This window comes from Mercenaria mercenaria, chromosome 2, assembly GCF_021730395.1.
Source record: "Mercenaria mercenaria strain notata chromosome 2, MADL_Memer_1, whole genome shotgun sequence".
Lineage (NCBI taxonomy): Eukaryota > Metazoa > Mollusca > Bivalvia > Venerida > Veneridae > Mercenaria > Mercenaria mercenaria.
This window is the reverse complement of record NC_069362.1, coordinates 61,238,921-61,264,797: the sequence shown is the minus strand read 5'-3', so window position 1 is coordinate 61,264,797 and position 25,877 is coordinate 61,238,921. Positions and strand designations below refer to the sequence as shown.

Below are 25,877 nucleotides of genomic sequence, written 5' to 3'. Positions count from 1 at the left end.
TACTTTGCACAGGTTCCATAACTCTGTTTTACTTTTTAGCTCACCTGTGCTCAAAGTTGAGCTTTTGTGATCGCCCTGTGTCCGTTGTCGTCCGTCTGTCATCGTCAACAATTTGACTGTTAACACAATTTTGGCCCAATCTTAATAAAACTTGGTCAGAATGTTACCCTCAATAAAATCTTGGACAAGTTTGATATTGGGTCATCTGGGGTCGAAAACTAGGTCACCAGGTCAAATCAAAGGAAAAGCTTGTTAACACTGGAGAAGCAGCATTTATGACTGTATCTTCATGAAACTTGGTCAGAATGTTAATCTTGATGATCTCAAGGTCCAGTTTGAATCTGGGTCATTAAGGTAAAAAACTAGGTCACCAGGTCAGATCAAAGGAAAAGCTGGTAAACACTGTAGAGGCCACATTTATGATCATATCTTACTGAAACATGGTCAGAATGTTAATCTTGATGATCTATAGGTCATGTTAAAATCTGGGTCACTAGGTCAAATCAAAGGAAAAACTTGTTAACACTCTAGAGGCCACATTTATTACTGTATCTTCATGAAACTTAGTCAGAATGTTAATCTTGATGATCTTTAGGTCAAGTTTGAATCTGGGTCATGTGGGGTCAAAAACTAGGTCACCAGGTCGAATCAAAGGAAAATCTTGTTAACACTTTAGAGGCCACATTTCTGACCATATCTTAATGAAACTTGGTCAGAATGTTAATCTTGATGATCTTTAGGTCAATAGGTCAGGTGAGCGATACAGGGCCTTCATGGACCTCTTGTTTTACAAAATTATGAATAGTCGAGCATTGCTGTCCTCCGACAGCTCTTGTTTTGTTCGTCCCTGCACATGTCTTTGTGCTGTATGTAGAATTGCATTTCCATTTGTCCTGCCATTTATATGAAGTGTTAAAGGGAGACATGTTCTTTTTCAAAAGCAACACTTGTATATATATATTAAAAGTTCATAATATTTGAAATGCGGCTGTCACATTTTCCACCATGAATACAAAAACTATTAATTGTTGTTAAATCTAGTTTCAGTAATTGTTTTCTCTTATATTTGTCAAAGGTTCGAATATTGATGAATATAGTAGAAGGTTTATTTGAATTTATTATAGGAGTGAGCTTGTCGGCCAGTCTGTCGGTCCGTTAGTTTTCATGGTTTCCATACAATAACTCATGAAAGGCTTGACAGATTTAAATAATTTTTGTTACACATGAATAATATTAGAAAATACATGTCAAGTTTGACGTTGAGGTCAGTAGGTCAAAGGTCAAGGTCACAATGACCCAGAACAGTTGGAACGGTTTGAGAACGCTTTGGCCTAGGATGATAAATTTTGGTACACAGGTGTGACATCACGAAATACAGGTCAAGCTCGACTTTGAGGTCAGTAGGTCAGAGGTCAAGGTCACAATGACCCTGAACAGTTAAACGGTGACGATAACTTCAGAACGCTTGGGCCTAGGATCACGAAGCTTAAAGGGAAAAGCAACGTTGTTCATATGTTAATTGCTTGCTGGGATTTCTGAAATCATTAAAAGAAGTGAAAGAATTTTAAAATCCAGAGTAAAAATGAGAAAGTTATGAGCCATTTAAAATTAATCTATTTAAAAGGTTATTTGCTAAATAAAGAATTCAGTAATGTGTAAATTGAAGTCATAAACGCACTAAAATGGCTGCCTCCATGATCAGCCATTTTCTTAAATTTCAAACTGTCATATCTTTTTCAGTAGTGGTCTGATTTTTAAACTTCTTTAAGTGTTATAAAAGGCGTGATAATAACTTTCATATAAAATTAACTTATTGTCAGGCTTTCCTTACCTTTTAAAAGGGAGGTTGGTCATGACGGGCAGATGATAACTTGAGAACGCTTGGGCTGAGGATCATGAAACTTCATAGCAGGTTGATCATGACCAGCAGATAACCAGTAGGTCAAAGGTCAAGCAAGTTCGGCTTTGACATTGGCTTAGTTCTGTGACAAGGCCGTATTGTGGGGGTATAATTTGTCACTCCTGTGACAACTCTAGTTGTTTTGGGTAACCTCCCTTTATGGCTGTAATGGTAAATGTTACAATATTAAAAGCAGTACCTTTTTGACAATTTAATTGTGCATAGCATCTATTTGGACAGCTATTCCATTTGTTTTTAACATTAAAATTTAAAGCCGTATGGGACTTAAATACACACAGTACTCTATACAGAATCTTGCTTGCTTTGAAACTAATACTTCCACATTAATGTGACTTACCACATTAACTAATTTACATTAAAATTTAACATGACACAATGATATGGTGACGACTGTGCATTTAACCAATTACTTTTTGTATGATCGTCATTATAAGCTCACCTGTCACATAGTAACAAGATGAGCTTTTGTGATCACCCTTCGTCGGTTGTCCGTGCGTTCGTCCGTGCGTCAACAATTCCTTGTCTGCACGATAGTGGTTTCATTTATGATTTTATTTAAACCAAACTTGCACACAACTTGTATCACCTTAAGATCTTGGTTCCTTTCTTGAACTGGCCAGATTCCTTTATGGGTTCCAGAGTTATGGCCCCTGATAGGGCCAGAATTAGCTATTTTGACCTTGTCTGCACAATAGCAGCTTCATTTATGATTTGATTTTAACCAAACTTGCACACAGCTCTCTTGAACTGGCCAGATTCCATCACTGGTTTCAGAGTTATGGTCCCTTAAAGGTCCAAAATTTGCTATTTTGGCTTTTGCAGCCATATAGAGACTTCATTTATGGTTTGATTTCATACAAATCTTGGATTCCATGACGAATCTGTTTGATCTAATCGTAGGTTCCAATTTTATATGTGATTACCTCCCCTGATTGTAATCAAAATGGATTTATATCAGTAAGTACTTATAGGACTTATTTGAAATTTCATTATTGTAATTAGTTGGACTGACACAATCAGGGTAGATAACTATGGACTGATTTTATGTCAAATTACCTCCCTTTATTATGCCCCCATTCGAAGAAGGAGGGGTATATTGTTTTGCAGATGTCGGTTGGAATGTAGACCAATCCGTTTCCGGATGATAACTCGAGAACGCTTGGGCCTAGGATCATGAAAGTTGATAGGGAGGCTCAGCAGCCCTTTTTTTATGGTTTTGGGGAAGGGTGGCGGGTCCTTTCAGAAGGGGAAATTTGCGTCGTAAAATACCAAATTGGGGAATTTTTTTTATATATAAAAAACCCCCCAAAAAACACAGATTGAGTAAGATCAAGGCCTCCCCTGGCTCTTTCACACTTTTAGCCATGACTTAAGCCAATTGCAAAATCTTGGGACCGTTTCATACCCTTAAGTACCAGAATTAGAAGCCATTATTTTTTTTAAAATCTCTATTTCATTTTATACTTTAACCAAGCAATTTGCCCGTGAACCATTTCATCCTAATATCACATTGAATCAAAAATAGTTTTTAATCTTCTCATTAAAATGTTTGAATCATTTTTCAAGAACACTTTCATTTCAAAGCTAAAGTAATTGCTCAATGTATGAAATTATTCCTTTAATAGTTTACAATTTTTGAATTATCTCCCTTTAATGGGCATTTTTCACTATTTAGATGTTTATAAAGCATTAATATTTAGTTCTTTATTTTTGACCTTTGTATTTCAAACTTAATATAAGGTCATTTATCAAAAGTAGAGTTGTCCTTTTTTATTTTATGACTTTTAAAAAGCTTTTTAAATGCTTTTAATTGCATTATATATAAATCTCAATTTACAATCTATATCATACATATTACTGTATAGCGAAAATACCTCCTAAAGGTATGATTAGCACTTTGTTTCGAAGCTTTTGGGAGGTGCTTTAAAAAATCCATCCCCATGTATCAATGCTTTACATTGGGCACTTGAAAGAACCAAACGAACTGCTTTAGTTCATTTGTATCTCAAACTTTCTTCACTGAAATTTAACAAACGCGAGTGGAATTGGGCGGACCGAAATGTTTACGCGTAGACTGATATGAATGCGATTGAAATCTTCGCGTGGACTGAAAACATTTCACGATCGCGCAAATTGTTTGTGAGTCTTCGACTTAACAATATTTCAAGATTTTTTCGTTCATTACTTCCGCGAATCGCTTGTTATTAGATAAATATATCCGCGAATCGGATTGTTGTAGATAAATATATCCGCGAATCAGAAATTCTGGAAAGGGAAATTCCCGATGACCGACGCTAACGGTAATATCTGAGATGTTCCGATTGCGGCGTTTCTTGAAGTGGTGTTTAAAACGCATATATACATTCAGACCTATTAATCCATCGGCGATGGAAATTTTCGCTGATAAAAACAACTTGCATTTGGGGAATTTTTTAGTGCAGTTGGGGATAAAAGTATATTATTTTGCCTGGGGAATGGGGCCGAAGTTCTGCCCCAAAATCGGCGTAAAAATAGGGCTGAGTTGGACTTAGGCAATCAGGGTAGATAGCTATGAACTGATTTTATGTCAAATTACCTCCCTTTGTTTCAAATTAAAATGGGTGTATCTCAGTAACCAATGAAGATACTGACTTGAAATATCATTTGTGCCATCAGATGGACTCGGACAATCAGGGTAAATAACTTTTGACTGAATTTATGACAAATTACCTCCCTTTATTTTATGTAAACGAATATATCTCAGCAGCATCTAATGAGATTGGTTTTAAATGTTATTTAAGTCTTCCAGGGTAAGGAGTAGTCATGTTAGTACCAAAATGCAGCATTTGAGCCTAGGACCCTCAAACTTGGTATGAAAATTGGCCCTGACTAGGTCAAAAGGGACTGTTACAAGAAAATGTTTATCCTGATGATATTTAATGTGTATGCCTATGTGCTCTATGTCAAAACTTGATCATATCATTTTGAGCAATGGTACTCAGGTGAGCAGTACAGGGCCATCATGGCCCTCTTGTATCTGATTTCCTCCCGTGATTGTAATCAAAATGGATTTATATCAGCTAGGACTTACTTGAAATTTCATTATTGTCATTAGTTGGACTGAGACAATCAGGGTAGATAACTATGGACTGATTTTATGTCAAATTATCTCCCTTTATTTCAGATTAAAATTGGCATATCTCCATAACTAATGAAGATACTTATCTGAAATTTCATTTATGTAAACAGATGGACTTGGACAAACTAGGTCAAAAGGGACTGTTACAAGAAAATGTTTATCCTGATGATATTTAATGTGTATGCCCTATGTCAAAAGTTGATAATATCATTTTGAGCAATGGTACTCAGGTGAGCGATACAGGGCCATTATGGCCCTCTTGTAACTTATCTAGTCCAGGTTTAAAACTTGTTTGCCCGAGTTCAAAATCTAGGTTATTATGTCAAATCATAGAAAAAGCTTATAGTGACTATAGTGGCCACATTTTCTATTTGATCCTCATAAAAATGGTCAGAATGTTGGTATGAAATCAACTTAGGTTACCTGAGGTCTTAAACTAAATCACTAGGATAAGTAATAGGAAAATCTTATTAGCACTTGATGTCACGTTTTTTACTTGCTTATCATAAACCTTTGGCAGAATGTTTGTCTCTGTGATATATAAAGTAGTCTGAAAATAGGTCACCAGGTCAAATAATAGAAAACCTTGTTAACACTGTAGAAACAACATTTTCTTCTTGATCTTCCCGAACATTAGATCAAATGATAGAAAAGCCTTAAATACACATTTTTTACTTGATCGTCATAAGTATTTGTCAGAATGTTAGTCTCTGCAGTTGATTTCAAGTTGAAAAGTAACATGCCTGAGGTAATAAACAAGGTCACCAGGTTAAAGCATAGCTTCATCTTCGTTTTAAGCTCACCTAAGCATGAAGTGCTCAAAGGTGAGCTTTTGTGATCGCCCTGTGTCCGTCGTCCGTCCATCCGTCGTCAACAATTTGACTGATAACACTCTAGAGGTCACAATTTCGGCCCAATCTTAATGAAACTTTGTCAGAAGGTTTCCCTCAATAAAATCTTGGACGAATTCTATATTGGGTCATCTGGGGTCAAAAACTAGGTCACCAGGTCAAATCAAAGGAAAGTTTGTTAACACTCTAGAGGTCACAATTTTGGCCCAATCTTAATGAAACTTGGTCAGAATGTTACTCTCAATAAAATCATGGACGAGTTTGATATTGGGTCATCTGGGGTCAAAAACTGGGTCACCAGGTCAAATGAAAGGAAAAGCTTGTTAACACTTTAGAGGTCACAATTTTGGCCCAATCTTAATGAAACTTGGTCAGAATATTACTCTCAATAAAATCTTGGACGAGTTCGATATAAGGTCATCTGGGGTCAAAAACTAGGTCACCAGGTCAAATCAAAGTAAAAGCTTGTTAACAGTTACTCTAGAGGTCATAATTTTAGCCCAATCTTAATGAAACTTGGTCAGAATATTACTCTCAATAAAATCTTGGACGAGTTCAATATAGAGTCATCTGGGGTCAAAAACTAGGTCACCAGGTCAAATCAAAGGAAAAGCTTGTTAACACTCTAGAGGTCACAATTTTGGCCCAATCTTAATGAAACTTAGTCAGAATATTACTCTCAATAAAATCTTGGACGAGTTCAATATAAGGTCATCTGGGGTCAAAAACTAGGTCACCAGGTCAAATCAAAGTAAAAGCTTGTTAACAGTTACTCTAGAGGTCATAATTTTAGCCCAATCTTAATGAAACTTGGTCAGAATATTACTCTCAATAAAATCTTGGACGAATTTGATATTGTGTCATCTGGGATCAAAAACTAGGTCACCAGGTCAAATGAAAGGAAAAGCTTTTTAACACTCTAGAGGTTACGATTTTGGCCCAATCCTAATGAAAGTTAGTCAGTATGTTATCCTCAATAAAATCTTGGACGAGTTTAATATTGGGTCATTTGGGATCAAAAACTAGGTCACCTAGTCAAATCAAAGGAAAAGCTTTTTAACACTGTAGAGGCCACATTTATGACTATATCTTCATGAATATTGGTCAGAATGTTCATCTTGATTGTCTCAAAGTCCAGGTTGAATATGGGTCATGTAGGAACAAAAACTAGGTCACCGGGTCAAATCAAAGGAAAAGCTAGTTAACACTGTAGAGGCTACATTTAAGACCATATCTTAATGAAATTTGGTCAGAATGTTGATCTTGATGATCTATAGGTCAAGTTCAAATCTGGGTCATGTGGGTTCAAAAACTAGGGCACTGGGTCAAATCAAAGGAAAAGCTAGTTAACATTTTAGAGATCACATTTATGACCATATCCTTATGAAATTTGGTCAGAAGGTTAATCTTGATGATCTTTAGGTCAAAAGGTCAGGTGAGCGATACAGGGCCTTCATGGCTCTCTTGTTTACATATTTAACCCCTATTCTACTGTATGACTGTCTCTCAATACTGCTCTTGTTATTTTCAGTTTTGCTGTCAATATGCTCTATGATGACCGATCCAAATCCAGACGACCCACTTGTTCCAGAAATTGCTCGTATCTACAAAACAAACAGAGAAAAATACAATACACTAGCAAAAGAGTGGACATCAAAATATGCCATGTAAAAGATAAATTTAAACAACTGAAGGCAAATGTACAGAAACAGACCTTCTTCTCTAGATATCTCAGAAGGATTAGGATTTAAAATGTGATTGAAAAGTATTCTGACGATTACTGAATTCTTTATAAACTTTTAAATACTGCAGACCGGGCCTTACTTGCCCCAGGATGTATATACGGTAGGAAGGTTGGTCAAAAAGTTTCAGGAAAATTTCTCTACAGTTTTGAACAGGATAAGTAAAAACACAGTCTTCAACTGATTGAAAAGGAAATCTGAAACTTTGAGTAACTATAGGCACTTAACATAAGAAAACCTTGTGCAACATTAATTTTGATGATTGTCTTAAGTCAGTAGTTTTTTTTAGGTCAGGTCAAGGTCACAGCATGCAAAATTATTCTATGGCCTCAGACAGGCCATTATTTTGGGTATATATATTTTACAAACAGCTTATGCCTCCACTGGTGTTTTTCTTTCACATGGTAATAGTGTCTCAATTCGGGGTCTCTTATCTGGCTTCAGAATCGAAGGTTAAAGGTAGGTGCCCATTAATACTGAACTCCTCTGCTCAGAATGAAACCTAGAAGTTGATGTACAAGGAGAAATAGAATTATTATTCTGCCATCATTTAGATTTCAGAATTCGGCAAAACTAAACAAATTTCAGGGCAAATTTGTGGATTTCGGGTTTTGAACTTTAAGTGAATAGTAATTTTATTTGTTCTTTCAGATTAAATTTAGTGTATTCACTCAACCATGAAATAAGTGAAAACTAGTTCTCCACTAATAATGATTTCACATTACCTTCATTCCACAGTAAGTTGAAGGGGTACTTTTATAAAATGTAATGATGTGCAATGCACAACACCCAGACCCCAATCCTAAAAGTCAAGGTCACACTTGGAGTTCAAATGTGGGTATATTTTTCTATTTCCTGTGTGGCCCATAACTCTGTCATCCATCAACTTAGTTTCATTAAAAAAGCATTTTGTATGCCTACCCCCCCCCCACCCCCCTTCGAAGATGGTGGGGTATATTTTGCAGATGTTGGCTGGTAGGTAGGTCAGTAGACCAAATCAATTTCCGGATGATATCATGAAAGTTGATAGGGAGTTTGGTCATGACCAGCAGATGACCCCTATTGATTTTGAGATCTGTTGGTCAAAGGTCAAGGTCACAGTGACCCTGAACATTTAAACGGTTTCCAGATGATAACTCAAGAATGCTTGGGCCTAGGATCATGAAACTTAATAGGGATGTTGATCATGACCAGTAGCTGACTCCTATTGGTTTGGAGGTCAGTAGGTCATAGATCAAGGTCACAGTGACCCGGAACAGGTAAATGGTTTTTGAATGATAACTAAAGAACGCTTTGGCCTGTGTTCATGAAAGATGACCAGCAGATAACCCCTATTGATTTTGAAGTCAGTAGGTCTAAGGTTAAGGTCACAGTTACCCAGAACATTTAAACTGTTTCCAGATAACTCAAGATTGCTTGGGCATAGGATCATGAAAGTTGATAGGGAAGATGGTCATGACCAACAGATGAACCCTATTGATTCTGAGGTAGGTCAAAAGTCAAGGTCATAGTGATCCGGAACAATTAATCCATTTCCAGACTATAACTTGGGCCTAGGATCACGAAACTTAATAGGGATGTTGATCATGACAGCAGATGACTGCTATTGATTTTTAGGTCAGTCGGTCAATGGTGAAGGTCACAAGTGACCCGGAACAGTTAAATGGTTTCTGGATGGTAACTGAAGAACACTTGGGCTTAGGATCATGAATGTTAAGAGGAAGGTTGGTCATGACTAGCAGTCAACCCCTGTTGATTTAGAGGTTAGCAGATCAAAGGTCAAGGTCACACTGACCCGGAACAATTAAACTGTTTAGCAACTATAACTTGAGAACGCTTGGGCCTAGGATCACGAAACTTAATAGGGATGTTGATCATGACCAGCAGATAACCCATTTTGATTTTTAGGTCAAAGGTCAAGGTCACATTGATCCAGAACAGTAGAACATTTTTTGCCAAATGAATAGAGAATGTTTTGGTCTAAGATCACATTTGATACAGAGTTTACTTATGACTGGTAAATGACCCATAATTATTGATTTGAGGTCAGTAGGTTGAACATCCAGTGCACAGTGACAAAATAATTTCTTTTCCTTGTGCAGTTACTGTGGCATTAACCCAAAACCAACAAATTGTGTAATTACTGAACGCACTAAGGGTGGGAGAGCATATCGTGTTCTAACAGCTCTTGCTGATAGTAGATGTATTATTAATCCCCCACCACAAGTGGTGGGGGGTTTATAGGAATGTTCTCTGTCCGTCCTTCCGTAACATTTTGTGTCCGTCTGTATCTCCTAACCCCCTTGAAGGATTTTCATGAAACTTGAGTCAAATGATCACCTCTTCAAGATGATGTGCTGAACCAATGAGTCAGCCATGTCGGTTCAAGGTCAAGGTCACAACTAAGGTCAAAGGTTTGAGCCTTCCATTTCGTGTTCCCTCTGATTCTCCTAAACCCTATGAAGGATAATCATGAAACTTAGGTCAATTATCACCTCATCAAGATGATGTGCAGAACCCATGAGTCAGCCATGCCGGCTCAAGGTCAAGGTCACAACTCAAGGTTAAAGGTTTGAGCCTTTCATTTCATGTCCGCTCTGTATTTCTTAATCCCCTTGAAGGATAATCATGAAACTTGGATCAAATGATCTTCTCATCAAGACCCTGTGCAGAACCCATGAGTCAGCCATGTCGACTCAAGGTCAAGGTCACAACTCAAGGTCAAAGGTTTGAGCCTTCTATTTTGTGTCCGCTCTGTATCTCCTAAAGCCATTGAAGGAATTTCATCAGACGTTGGTCAAATGATTGCCTCATCAAGGCAATGTACAGAACTCATGAGTCAGCCATGCCAGCTCAAGGTCAAGGTCACAACTTAGGGTCAAAGGTTTGAGCCTTCTATTTTGTGTCCGCTCTGTATCTCCTAAAGCCATTGAAGGAATTTCATCAAACTTGGGTCAAATGATAACCTCATCAAGAACTCATGAGTCAGCCATGTCAACTCAAGGTCAAGGTCACAACTCGAGGTCAAATGTTTGAGCTCTGTATCTCCTTAACCCCTTCAAGGATTTTCATGAAATTTGGTTCAAATGATCACCTCATCAAGACGATGTGTAGAATTCATGTGTCAGCCATGTCAGTTCAAGGTCAAGGTCACAGTTCAAGGTCAAAGGTTTACCCTTTCACTATCCATAACAGTGGCGGGGGATTTAGCTGTCTTTCAGACTTTCTTGTTTGAATAGGCTTGATAGATATCTTAAAATGCAGTTCTTTAAGGCATCGGTGATTCAAGTGGATATGAATCACCTTCATTGATAGCTTTATTTGTATTTACCAAGGGTGTATATTGCTTTATATTATATGTAAAACTCATATGTAAATGTATGTAAAGTTGATTTAATAGTAAAAGCCTGCAGAGATTTTTTCCTGGAAATGAATGACCATCCCTTTGTCATAGTGTGAATGTACAGTATTTCTTTTGTTTGTCTGGAGGAAACATTATATTTGAATGTTTTTAGAGTCTTCATTAAAAATTTACAGAAATATTAAGCATGCTGAGGTGTGTAAGGTCAAAGTCACAGGCAAGGTTACTTGGATGAGAGTTTGTTGTCTCTGATACAAATTTTGAACAATTCTAGGGATTTCCTTCAAAATAGTGAAAGATGTTAAGCATGGTAAGAATGTAGCACACAAGGGTCAGATTTTTACTGCAGTTGTGAAGGTTACATATAAGGACACTGGCAAAGGTCACAGGCGAGGCCACATGGGTAAGGATGGAGGTCACAGACAAGGTCACATAGGTAAGGCTGAAGGTCACAGGTAAAGCGACATTGGTATTGCTGAAGGTTAAAAGCAAGGTCACTTGGGGAAGGGTGATTTGTCTCACTCATAACTTAAAGCTGTTGAAAGGATTCCAATGTAATGTAAGGCATGATGAAGTGTATTACCCATGTCAGGTCAAGGTCACAGACAAATGTACTTGTATAAAGATTTTATCTAAACTAATGTTCTCTATAACTTGCAAAAGATAAAATGTTTAAAGTAAAAAAGCAGGGTAAGTTTCAAAAAGGATTTGTAAATTTTTTGTAGTATTTACATTTACAGGCTCATCGAGAATATATCCTTTGTCAGGAATGCTGTTTATGAGAAATGCTTCTTTCCCAAAAGCATTTCATGTGTCTTTATGTAAAAGGGGCTGGCTGTGAGTACTTTGTCCTATATTTTTCTTGAAAGTGACATGAAAATGGTTTCATAAATAATGTACACAAAACCCATTATTTTGTTTTTATTTACATGTGGGCTATCATCATTTGTACTTGACTAATCAGTGTTAAGAAATCGTATCTCTTTTGTCATTAGTCAAAATATGCAGTTTTAGAAATATTTGCTGATATGAAAAATGTAAACCTGATGGAAATTATGTTGGAAAAACTGGATATTTGAAAAACATTTTTGAACAGATATGGAGATACAAATGTGGAGATTTAATATATTTTGACGTAATTTACATTATTATAGCATGCTCAAATGAATAAAGTTTAACATAAGTGTGTTAGTCATTTTTTTATTCTTTGTACCTGCATATGTTAAAATTCACTAATTAAATACTGTCAATTATTTTCTAATTGTAAAATGCAAAATTGTCAGGGTTAGAATCTGAAATAATTAAGCCAAAAGGCTCTGGTATATTCAGTGAACTTATTTTTACACTTGCTGTTACAAGTTATTTATGAAATAATGTTATCATGTATATACAATAAATATTGTACAATAAATGAAGGCTGATTTTTGTTTTCTTTAGTTGAATTTTTTATTCCTCTCCAAATGCAGAAATTAAGAAAAATGCTCATAGCAATCCAGATATTGTCTTTCTCCCTTCTTTAAAATGAACACAACACCAGCTGAATGGTGAAGATCACAGTTGGCTGCCTGACGGTCCATTTCCCAGTATAAACTATTGTGTATATTAACAGTTGTTGGAAGCATAGGTCCAGTGGTAAAACTGTCTATGAAATCATGGGTCCCGAATTCGAGCCCCAGCTTCTTCAACTAAAATTGCTAACATTGGGTCAAGTGTACAGTGTATCGATGCTTTTACACCTGACATGCTTAAGAACTACAGAAGCTTGTGTAGTTGGAGCATCCTCTGTATCTTGAACTATCCTCCCATTTAAATGTTAACCAATGGACAAGTTCATTATAGAAATTTAGCAGGTTAATGTTAATAACTGTCCTCAGGAGGAGCTGCTCATATGGGTTTCCAGTGGATACTATAAATGACATCAAAAACAAACAGCTGCCTTTGTCCTTCCTACAACATTAACCCTTACCCTTCTAAATTTCTATAATGAACTTGTCCATCTTTTAATTTAGACAGTACCATTAGCTGTTAAAAAGGGTGCTTAACAAGAAGATAACGACTGAATGGCGAACAGTGCAGATCTTGATCAGATTGCATGGATGTGCAGGCTGATCATGATCTACACTGGTTGCAAAGGTCCAGCATGCAAGGAATGATGGTAGGTGCCCACTTGAGTGTTGTTTGCTGCGAAAAAAAAATCATTTGTAGAAGTGATACAGCCTAGAACGAATTATCGGAATAAAAACGTGTACTTTTCTGGATGATAATGTAGCTAATAATTTTATGACCTAATGAAAAACACTGAATAACCTACCAGAAATGGTTGAAATTTAAGCAATAGTTATTTACCTAACATTTTGACTTTCTTGGGAGTTGACGTTGGCAAAATGATACTGACATTTAGTCATTTAACACCAGTATGCAGTTGGATATAAGTTAATAAGATACAGTTCATTCAGTTGATGTGAAACTTGGTAGACATCCTCATCATTAAGTTGGCATTGGCATTCTGTCAGACTTTCATGTCTGATCATTTTATTCTCTGTTTATGGCTGTTATTCAGACTTTACAACTGGGAACGGGGACCTCTGTGGCCGAGTTGTTAAGGTTGCTGACTTCAAATCATTTGCCCCTCATTGATGTGGATTCGAGCCTCACTTGGGGCGATGAATTCTTCATGTGAGGAAGCCATCTAGCTGGCTTACAGAAGATCGGTGATTCTACCCAGGTGCCCGCTCCTGATGAAATAATGCACGGAGGGGCATCTGGAGGTCTTCCTCACCTATAATTGTGTCAGTGTGACGTTAAACCCCCCAAAAAACACTGTGTACTTAACTCCAGTACAGATACTATCCAAATCAATTGACACTGCTTTTTAAATCCTTGTGAGTTGAAAAGTTGATGGGAGAATCAGAATTGTATACATTGTGCAATTAACAGTTGTATAAACATGCTGTTTTGCAATGCGTGTTGTTTATAACATGCTGTATGCTGCTGTAAAGTTTTATAATAATGCCACATGCAGTCTCGTTTATTTTAAGATTCTGTATAATGTGCTATGTGCAGTGTTAGATAGTACGTTCTGTGCTTTGCACAATGTTTTATAACATGCTATATATTGGATATTTACACATATTCATGCTATAGCCTTGCTTTTGGCATTTAGTGGAACAAACTATATGATATATGTTTATAATAGTGCAATAATTGTGTATCTATTAAAACTCTGGTAACTTTTGCTTATTTTTCATGCCTTCTAATGTCACTTGCCAAGATTGTGACTCACTGCCAATATTGTAATTCAAGTCTCTCTGCCAAAGTTGTAATTCTAGTACTATTGCCAAGGTTGTAATTCTATTGTCATTGCCAAGATTGTAAATCTAGTCTTATTGTCAAGATAGAAATGCCTGTGTCACTGCCAAGATTGTGTTCTAGTCACAAGATAGAAATGCTTGTGTCACTGCCAAGATTGTAATTCTAGTCACTATACCAAGATTGTAATGCCTGTGTCACTGCCACGATTGTAAATCTAGTCACTATACCAAGATTGAAATGCCTGTGTCACTGCCAAGATTGTAAATCTAGTCACACTGCCAAGATTGTATTGTCTGTGTCACTGCCAAGATTTTAATTACAGGACATAGGAAGCTTGTTATGTAGAAGTGAGATTGTGTCAGTCTGGTTACAGAAAAATAACCAGAAGTACAATAAAAAATACAGATATAAGATACTAGATTTTGAATGTGAAGAATTGCATTTATATAGCATTTCTGTCTAAGAATTATGATAAATATTTTGGATAAAACAATATGTCTAAATAGTTGAAATGTTTGTTACTGATGAGTGACCTCTGGAACTATCGGGGACCTTACACAGTTCAGTGTTGTGTGTTTATCTTGTTATGTGTCTCATATTAAGTATTTCGTTGAAAAGTCGGCTGTTTCAGGAGTTTGAAATTTGGCTGATTTTTTTACGGGACGTTAAAGTAGTCATTCAGTAAGTATTGTTAACAGATATTTGAGAAAAACAGTAGGGATGCAGCTTTAGTCTATGAAATTTATTAAAAATATTGGTTTATGGAAATTTACTCTTTATACGTAATTTTTATGACATGAAATACTGTAAATGGGGCACAGAACGAGATGGTGTTAAGGTCCATGGAGGTTTCCAAGGCACTCTAGCTGCATCTCTGTCTTAAATGCAGAATTTATTTTCTAATGTCCCATTTTTTTTCGCTCTAAGTTTCTTAGTTTCTAAGATTCTTTATTAATAGTTCCGATCCTTTTAGGCTTTATAAGATTTTAAAAGTTCGCGATTTTTTTCAAAAATATGTGGTTCACCAAATTTAACTTCAGAATAAGATATCATTTATGGCGACCATTTCTTAGAACTTTATGACAGCTTCAAAATGATTAAAATTTGTTCAGTTTTTAATGCAAGATTTATGTCTATTTCAGTGTTGGAAGATTTATGTCTATTTCAGTGTTGGAAGATTTATGTCTATTTCAGTGTTGCTGTCGATCTGTTCCCTGCTGTGTGATCCAAACCCAGATGATCCTCTTGTACCAGAAATTGCACGCATCTTCAAAACAGACAGACAAAAGTATCTACAACTGGCAAAAGAGTGGACAAATAAATATGCCATGTAAAAGGGTTACTATGTCGTTCTCCATTGAAATTGACAAATACTATGAAGTACTCGTGTATGGCTCAAGCCTTCAGTGATTTAAAATGCAACTCAAAAATCTCTTCATCAATCCAGTTGAATATTTTTCATATTATTTTAAATGATGCAAATCTGTACTGACCTGTTTTTAGCTTGGGCCTAAAAAAACATTGTTTCCAGTAACATGCTAGGGTAGGTAGGTTGGTAAATTTTTGTTGGGGGGGGGGGGGATTTTTTTTTATTAAGTGGGACTTTTTCGGAAATTTTATTCCTTTCCACGGAACTTCAAGCACAACTGCAAGTACACCTAAGGTAGTGCTCAATTCCTGGTGGTCTGAGGACAAGCAGTGTACTGATAACATTACAATCTTCAGTACAGTCTTTCTTTAAAGGATCATTCTGTAAAAAAAATGAATACAAATTTTAGAGCATCAGTAAGTTGATCTCTAACATCACTGTGTTTAAAGCATAAAAAGTACAGTACATAAAAGAAAATTCTCCAAGGCCATAAAAACATTTAAGGTTGGGCCAAAAATTTAGGGTAGGTCAGGATACCGGAAACAAACAATTGTTTTTAGGCCTCACCTGAGACGAGCTATTAGTATAGGTGGGTAGTTAAGTGTCAGTCACTGGCCTTCCATATTCAGCAGTTTACATAAAAACTACTGGTCAGAATTGCATCAAATATAGCATCCTGTCAAGGTCCTATCAGTTTTATTCAAATGGTTCCGCTTGACTGCTATGGGTAGCTAGGGCTATAAATAGAAAAACCTTAAAACAACCTATGAACCGCCTGTTAGATCTTCATCAACCTTGGTCTGTAAGCATTGTTATAACGTCCTCTCCCTAATTTGTTCACTGAGGACACTCAATTCCTGTTAGGGGCAATTAGAGCTAAAAATAGAAAAACCTTAAAACAATATCTTATCTTGAACCACTTGATGGATCTTCATTAAACTTGGTCTGTAGCATCAGTCTTCTCAGTTTTGTTCAAATGTAGACAATTGGTCCCTTTTAGGGAACATAAGAGCCAAAAATGGAAATACATTTGAATGATTTCACTTGATGCATTCTCATCAAACTTAGTTTGTAGTCTCTAATTTTATATGAATGGAGGAGCTTGGCTCCTTCTAGGGACTGCTAGAGCTAGAATAGAAAGTCTTTTAAGCAACATCTCGCACACCACTGAACTTCATGAAACTTGGTATGTAGGGTAATTACCCAAAAGTGTTCAAAATGGGGGCTAGAGGTAAAAATAGAAATACACTGAAACAACTTCTCATGAATTGCTTCATTGATCTTCATCAAACTTTGTGTGTAGCATTATTAGAAGGTTCCCTCTCACGTTTATTCAAATGGGGGCTTTATGTCCATCTTAGGGGCCGCTAGAGCTGAAAATAGAAATACCTTTAATTGACTTCTTTTCATGAAGAGCTTGATGGCTGTTCATCAAAATTGGTCTGAAGCATTTTTATAAGGTCCTTTTCCAAGTTTATTCAAATTGAACCCTTTCAGGGGCGCTAGAGCTAAAAATAGAAAATTTTTCAATGACTTTTTCTCATGATTCAGTGTGTCATACATACCTTCAAGTTCAAACAGTCAAGTTCAGGTGAGCGACTTAGGGTCAATATAACCCTTTTGTCTTGCTTTGTATTCTTTTGTTTGTTAAAATATGAAAGTGCTAGTAGTTTGAACCTGTTTGTTTGTTGGGGTTTTTCTTAATTCACATTTCAACAAGCAAGTTTTGCATATTCTCTTATTTGGATAATAGCGCTCCATCAGATATGTGAAACTTATAACTTAAGCTCACCTTTATCTAAGTGTATGATTTACTGTCAAAATTACATATCCCGGCTTGAATGCTAATCATGGGTTAATGGAATAGGCAAATGTTTTCTATTACTTCAGAGGTGAAAGTAGTCTGAATTTTAAATATTGAAGCTCATAGGATCACTTAGAGTTGACGTCTGTCCGTCTGAATTTGTTTTGTGCATATTTCAAAAAGTATTTTACCCAGGGTCATCAGACCCCACAGGATTCTCATTCAGCATGTGAAATTGTGCACCTAGGATTTTAACTTGGATTTCACACTGCCAGACCAGAGTTATAGCCCTTTACTTAGTCAAAAATATTCATAAAAAGAGCCCAAAAGTTTTTTTTCACATGTACTTCAGAAAGTATCTGACATGGGGATTATGTAACATTTTAAGAATATTGTATAGCGTGTGAGGTTGTGCACCTCTACTAGAGTTATGTCTGTTGACTTTTTGTTCTCTCAAATTTATTCAAATGGTTCCACTTTTTAGCTCACCTGTCACAAAGTGACAAGGTGAGCTTTTGTGATCGCGCGGCGTCCGTCGTCCGTCCGTGCGTCCGTCCGTAAACTTTTGCTTGTGACCACTCTAGAGGTCACATTTTTCATGGGATCTTTATGAAAGTTGGTCAGAATGTTCACCTTGATAATATCTAGGTCAAGTTCAAAACTGGGTCACGTGCCGTCAAAAACTAGGTCAGTAGGTCTAAAAATAGAAAAACCTTGTGACCTCTCTAGAGGCCATTTGTTTCACAAGATCTTCATGAAAATTGGTCAGAATGTTCACTTTGATGATATCTAGGTCAAGTTCGAAACTGGGTCACGTGGGGTCAAAAACTAGGTCAGTAGGTCTAAAAATAGAAAAACCTTGTGACCTCTTTAGAGGCCATATTTTTCATGAGATCTTCATGAATATTGGTCAGAATGTTCACCTTGATGATATCTAGGTCAGGTTCGAAACTGGGTCACGTGCCGTCAAAAACTAGGTCATTAGGTCTAAAAATAGAAAAACTTTGTGACCTCTCTAGAGGCCATATTTCTCAATGGATCTTCATGAAAATTGGTCAGAATGTTCAGCTTGATAATATCTAGGTCAGGTTCGAAACTGGGTCACGTGCGGTCAAAAACTAGGTCAGTAGGTCTAAAAATAGAAAATCCTTTTGACCTCTCTAGAGGCCATATTTCTCAATGGATCTTCATGAAAATTGGTCAGAATGTTCAGCTTGATGATATCTAGGTCAAGTTCGAAACTGGGTCATGTGCGGTCAAAAACTAGGTCAGTAGGTCTAAAAATAGAAAAACCTTGTGACCTCTCTAGAGGCCATATTTTTCAATGGATCTTCAGGAAAATTGGTCAGAATGTTTACCTTGATGATATCTAGATCAAGTTCGAAACTGGGTCACATTGGTTTAGGAAATAGGTCAGTAGATCTAAAAATAGAAAAACCTTGTGACCTCTCTAGAGGCCATATTTTTCATGAGATCTTCATGAATATTGGTCAGAATGTTCACCTTGATGATATCTAGGTCAGGTTTGAAACTGGGTCATGTGGGGTCAAAAACTAGGTTAGTAGGTCTGAAAATAGAAAAACCTTGTGACCTCTCTAGAGGCCATATTTCTCAATGGATCTTCATGAAAACTGGTGAGAATGTTCAGCTTGATGATATCTAGGTCAGGTTCGTAACTGGGTCATGTGCGGTCAAAAACTAGGTCAGTAGGTCGAAAAATAGAAAAACCTTGTGACCTCTCTAGAGGCCATATTTTTCACGAGATCTTCATGAAAATTGGTGAGAATGTTCACCTTGATGATATCTAGGTCAAATTTAAAAGTGGGTCACGTGCCTCCAAAAACTAGGTCATTAGGTCAAATAATAGAAAAACCTTGTAACCTCTCTAGAGGCCATATTTTTCAATGGATCTTCATGAAAATTGGTCAGAATTTTTTATCTTGATGATATCTAGGTCACTTGTGCTCAAAAACTAAGTCACTATGTCAAATAATAGAAATAACGACGTCATACTCAGTTCAACACTGGGTCATGTGGGGATAGGTGAGCGATTCAGGACCATCATGGTCCTCTTGTCTGATAATGGGGGGCTGTCTGAGCTTAGAATAGAAAAACGTTTATACTAAACACTGTTGTTACCATTCATGATTACCATTAGATATATTTAAGGTCAAATTGTCAGTTTCATGTGAGCTGCTTAAGGTAACCTTGGCCCTCTTGATTTTCTTCCTCGCTGCAGATAAAAGAGGATTTTTATATGCCGGAAGGGATGTATTATGTTATGACGCCGCTGTCCGTCTGTCCATTAGCGATTTTGAAGAAACTTGACACAAATGTTCACCACATCGAGACGACATGCAGAGCGCATGTTTTGAATGGCTTGCTTCAAGGTCAAGGTCAAACTTTTGAAGGTCAAAGGTCATGTGACTATGTTTTGTGTCTGCTCTGTAACTCTTGAACTACTTGAAGGATTTTAAAGAAGCTTAGCACAAATGTTCACCATATCGAGAAGACGTGCAGAGTGCATGTTTCGGATGGCTTACTTCAAGGTCAAGGTCACACGGGTCAAAGATCATACCTTTGGGCATATATTGCTCTGCATTGCGGTGCTCTTGTTATACTTTGTGAAAGTAGAGTATATTCTATTTCTGTGTATAGTTCTTGTACATTAATTTTGTATTTCAAAAACAGTGCTTTATTTCTCAAATGACCAAATACAAAATGTAGTAATATTCTGCTGCAATGAAAATGGTTTTGAATAAGTCTCATATTTATTAGCCCACCATCATGATGATGGTGGGCTATTAAAATCACTCTGCATCCGTGGTCCGTCCGTCCGTCATTCCGTCCGTCATTCCGTCCGTCCGTCCGTCAGTCCGTCTGTCCGTCCGTCCGTCCGTCCGTTAACAATTTCTCGTTATCGCATCTCCTCAGAAACTACTGGGGGGATTTTGACCAAACTTTGTCAGAATGATGTATTGGTACCCTAGTTGTGTCCCCCTGAAAATCAGACTGGTTCAACAATTTATGAGTGAGTTATGGCCCTTTGTTTATTTCTATAATTTATATAGATTTATATAGGGAAAAACTTTGAAAACCTTCTTGTCCAAAACCACAGAGCCTAGGGCTTTGATATTTGGTATGAAGCATCATCTAGTGGTCCTCTACCAAGATGATTCAAATTATTTGTCTGGGGTCAAATATGGCCCTGCCCTGGGGGTCACATGGTTTATATAGACTTATATAGGGAAAAACTTTGAATAACCTCTTGTCCAAAACCACAGGGCCTAGGGCTTTGATATTTTGTATGTGACATCATCTAGTGGTCTTCAATTAAGATTGTTCAAATTATACCCCTAGGGTCAAATATGGCCCCGCCCTGGGGGTCATATGGTTTACATAGACTTACATAGGGAAAAACTTTGAAAATCTTCTTGTCCAAACCACAAAGCCTAGGGCTTTGATACTTGAAATGTAGCATCATCCAGTGGTTCTCTACCAAGTTTGTTCAAATTATCCTCCTAGGGTTAAATATGGCCCCGCCCCGGGGGTCACATGGTTCATATAGACTTATATAGGGAAAAGCTTTTAAAATGTTCTTGTCAGTAACTACAACATTCAAACTTGGACCACGTATATTTTTGAGTGGCAAGATGAACCTTGACATGAGTTGACCTTGATTTTGACCTAGTGACCTACTTTCACATTTCTGTAGCTACAGCCTTCAAATTTGGACCACATGCATAATTTTGTGCACTGGAAAAAACTTTGACCTTTATTTTGACCTAGTGACCTACTTTCACATTTTTGAAGGTACAGGCATCAAATTTGGACCATATGCATAGTTTCGTGTTTCAAAATGAAATTTGACATTGATTTTGACCTAGTGACCTACTTTCACATTTCTCAAGCTACAGCCTTCAAATTTGGACTACATGCATAGTTTTGTGTACCGAAAAAAACTTTGACCTTGACATTGACCTAGTGACCTACTTTCACATTTTTGAAGGTACAGGCTTCAAATTTGGACCACATGCATAGTTTTGTATTCTGAAATAAAATTTGACCTTTATTTTGACCTAGTGACCTACTTTTACATTTCTCAAGCTACAGCCTTCAAATTTGGACCACTTGCATAGTTTTGTGTACTGAAATGACCTTTGACCTTTACATTGACCTAGTGACCTACTTTCACATTTTTAGTCCACCATCATCAGATGGTGGGCTATTAAAATCACTCTGCGTCCGTGGTCCGTCCGTCCGTCATTCCGTCCGTCCGTCCGTCCGTTAACAATTTCTCGTTATCGCATCTCCTCAGAAACTACTTGGGGGATTTTGACCAAACTTTGTCAGAATGATGTATTGGTACCCTAGTTGTGTCCCCCTGAAAATCAGACTGGTTCAACAATTTATGAGTGAGTTATGGCCCTTTGTTTATTTCTATAATTTATATAGATTTATATAGGGAAAAACTTTGAAAACCTTCTTGTCCAAAACCACAGAGCCTAGGGCTTTGATATTTGGTATGAAGCATCATCTAGTGGTCCTCTACCAAGATGATTCAAATTATTTCTCTGGGGTCAAATATGGCCCCGCCCTGGGGGTCACATGGTTTATATAGACTTATATAGGGAAAAACTTTGAATAACCTCTTGTCCAAAACCACAGGGCCTAGGGCTTTGATATTTTGTATGTGACATCATCTAGTGGTCTTCAACTAAGATTGATCAAATTATACCCCTAGGGTCAAATATGGCCCCGCCCTGGGGGTCATATGGTTTACATAGACTTATATAGGGAAAAACTTTGAAAATCTTCTTGTCCAAACCACAAAGCCTAGGGCTTTGATACTTGTAATGTAGCATCGCCTGGTGGTTCTCTACCAAGTTTGTTCAAATTATCCTCCTAGGGTTAAATATGGCCCCGCCCCGGGGGTCAATTGGTTCATATAGACTTATATAGGGAAAAGCTTTTAAAATGTTCTTGTCAGTAACTACAACATTCAAACTTGGACCACATGTATTATTTTTGAGTGGCAAGATGAACCTTGACATGAGTTGACCTTGATTTTGACCTAGTGACCTACTTTCACATTTCTGTAGCTACAGCTTTCAAATTTGGACCACATGCATAATTTTGTGCACTGGAAAAAACTTTGACCTTTATTTTGACCTAGTGACCTACTTTCACATTTTTGAAGGTACAGGCATAAAATTTGGACCATATGTATAGTTTCGTGTTTCAAAATGAAATTTGACATTGATTTTGACCTAGTGACCTACTTTCACATTTCTCAAACTACAGCCTTCAAATTTGGACTACACGCATAGTTTTGTGTACCGAAAAAAACTTTGACCTTGACATTGACCTAGTGACCTACTTTCACATTTTTGAAGGTACAGGCTTCAAATTTGGACCACGTGCATAGTTTTGTATTCTGAAATAAAATTTGACCTTAATTTTGACCTAGTGACCTACTTTTACATTTCTCAAGCTACAGCCTTCAAATTTGGACCACTTGCATAGTTTTGTGTACTGAAATGACCTTTGACCTTTACATTGACCTAGTGACCTACTTTCACATTTTTAAGGTACAGGCTTCAAATTTGGACCACATGCATAGTTTTGTATTCCGAAATAATATTTGACCTTGATTTTGACCTAGTGACCTACTTTTACATTTCTCAAGCTACAGCCTTCAAATTTGGACCACATGCATAGTTTTGTGTACCGAAACAAACTTTGACCTTTACATTGACCTAGTGACCTACTTCCACATTTTTGAAGGTACAGGCTTCAAATTTGGACCACATGCATAGTTTTGTATTCCGAAGTAAAATTTGACCTTGATTTTGACCTAGTGACCTAGTTTTACATTTCTCAAGCTACAGCCTTCAAATTTGGACCACTTGCATAGTTTTGGGTACCAAAATGAACTTTGACCTTAAGATTGACCTAGTGACCTACTTTCACATTTCTGTAGCTACAGGCTTCAAATTTAGGACCACATGCATAGTTTTGTGTACCCAAACAAATGACTTTGACATTGACCTAGTGACCTACTTTCACATTTTTGAAGGTACAGGCTTCAAATTTGGACCACAGGCATAGATTTGTGTTGTGTACGAAAATGAAATTTGACCTTGAGCTAGTCAGTAAGTCTTGAAATTTGGAACACTCAAAAATGGCACATTGGTGGGCGCCAAGATCACTCTGTGATCTCTTGTTAAGGTACAGGCTTCAAATTTGGACCACATGCATAGTTTTGTATTCCGAAATAAAATTTGACCTTGATTTTGACCTAGTGACCTTCTTTTACATTTCTCAAGCTACAGCCTTCAGATTTGGACCACATGCATAGTTTTGTGTACCGAAACAAACTTTGACCTTTACATTGACCTAGTGACCTACTTTCACATTTTTGAAGGTACAGGCTTCAAATTTGGACCACATGCATAGTTTTGTATTTCGGAGTAAAATTTGACCTGGATTTTGACCTAGTGACCTTCTTTTACATTTCTCAAGCTACAGCCTTCAAATTTGGACCACTTGCATAGATTTGTGTTGTGTACGGAAATGAAATTTGACCTTGAGCTAGTCAGTAAGTCTTGAAATTTGGAACACTCAAAAATGGCACATTGGTGGGCGCCAAGATCACTCTGTGATCTCTTGTTAATGTAGGAATAGACTAGCTGTATTAAACCATTTGACAAGCCACAAAATATGTTTTGAAAGTTTTTGAATCAAAGTTAAAAGATGAACTTTACCAAAAATGAACTGTTATTTGTTTAATCTAAAAGAAGAGATTTGATGGTCAACTTTGTAAGAAAGTTCCATCTTACAATTTATAATATTTTTGGAGATTATTTTGGTTATTGCTAGTCATTTGGAAAAGATAACTAAGTATTCACTGATAGTTGGGATGATTAAATTTTGTATGTAAGATTTGAAGTTTTTGACGTCTGCAAACCCCTATTGTGACATTTTTTTTTCTTTTGTAAATTTGTTAGTTTAAACATATTAGTGCTGATAATGTATGAATTCTTGTTCATTTTCTCATTGTTTTACCTAGATATTTTGAATACATAAATGTAGATACACTGCTCATTTCACTGTATTTTATAGAATGATAATAAAAATCATTTTTTGACTACTCAGTGTGTTGTTTATATTTCAAAACTTGGCTTGTAAAGAGAGTAGAGATGGCAAAATCTGAGGTCAAAGTTACTGGCCCACTTAGCTCAGTGAGAGCTTAAATATGTATGGACAGCAAGATCACGTGTTTGATCCCCTGGCGAAGCATTTGTTCTCTGTGACAATTTGATAAAAAAATACATTGTGTTTGAAATTGTTCATCCACCATCTGCCATTCATGAGGAAATGTTTGCAGTTATTGCCAAAGAACAGGTTAGTATTGGTACAGAATCCAGGAACACTGGCTAGGCTAGCTGCTTGCTGTTACAAAACTGAAATACTTTTGTAAAATAGCGCTAAACCCCAAACAAAGAGGCCACAGTCATTGGTAATTTATTATGTCTCCCACCACACAGTGCTGTGGGAGACATATTGATTTACTCCAGTCTGTGTGTGTCTGTCACAAAGCTTGTCCCCACTCTAAGTCGAACATTTTTCATCAGATCTTCACCAAACTTCAACAAAATGTGTCTACCAATAAGTGCTCGGCCAAGTTCGATAACTAGCCAAATCGGCCTAGGCATGTCGGAATTATGGCCCTTGAATTACCAAAATCACTCAGATTTCTTGTGCAGCTTTACCCCTAAACCGTCGCCTATACTACTAGTAGTATATGGGTCCTTTTGGTGTCAAGAAAGCGCATGCACATGTGGATTAAGTAAACAGTATATAAAGACTGACTTACTATCTAGATGATTAGGCAGTTGTGGGAGACATGCGCTTTTCTCAAAAGCATCTCTAGTTTCACTTTGACAAGACTAAGGTAAGGTGCTGAATGACTGAATATTCATGTAATGACATTACGGATTATGGTACTGATTGTTGACATAATGACCTTGTCAGTGAGACATTCCTTAATGATATCCAGTGCCCTTCTTTCACTCAAAGCATTTATAATAATGATAATAAATGATAATAATAATAAATAATAATAATAATAAAGTCTTTATTTAACGAGGCAACACAGTTGGGTGTACCCAGTCTTCCCTGTGAGCCTCAAATGTACATATATACAGTAAACACAAATTAACAAGGATGTTAAGGACATGAAGGGATTATAATGCAAGATAGCATATATAAGAGGATTACATGAAATTTACATAAGGAAGGTAATAGAATAAACAACTAATGGTTTTATGTAAAGTTACACTGAAAGCAAAAGTAATGAAACAAACAATATACAATTATTTGTTAATTATTTATCT

General features: G+C 36.8%; 1 protein-coding gene across 3 annotated transcripts in view; it reads left to right on the top strand.

The window, feature by feature from the left end:
- Window positions 1–25,877, top strand: part of LOC123564063 (ubiquitin-conjugating enzyme E2-17 kDa) — a 78,036-nt gene that overhangs the window by 47,059 nt on the left and 5,100 nt on the right. The window contains exon 6 of one of the 3 annotated variants that reach the window (XM_045357334.2): window positions 15,500–24,631. The exons of 1 other annotated variant lie outside the window; for it this stretch is intronic. In XM_045357334.2, coding sequence (XP_045213269.1) covers window positions 15,500–15,639 — 140 coding nt within the window. In that variant the 3' untranslated portion in view covers window positions 15,640–24,631. Of the gene's footprint in view, window positions 1–7,421; window positions 12,423–15,499; window positions 24,632–25,877 lie in introns of those variants that run through there. One more of the 3 variants, XM_045357336.2, reaches the window with a different exon arrangement.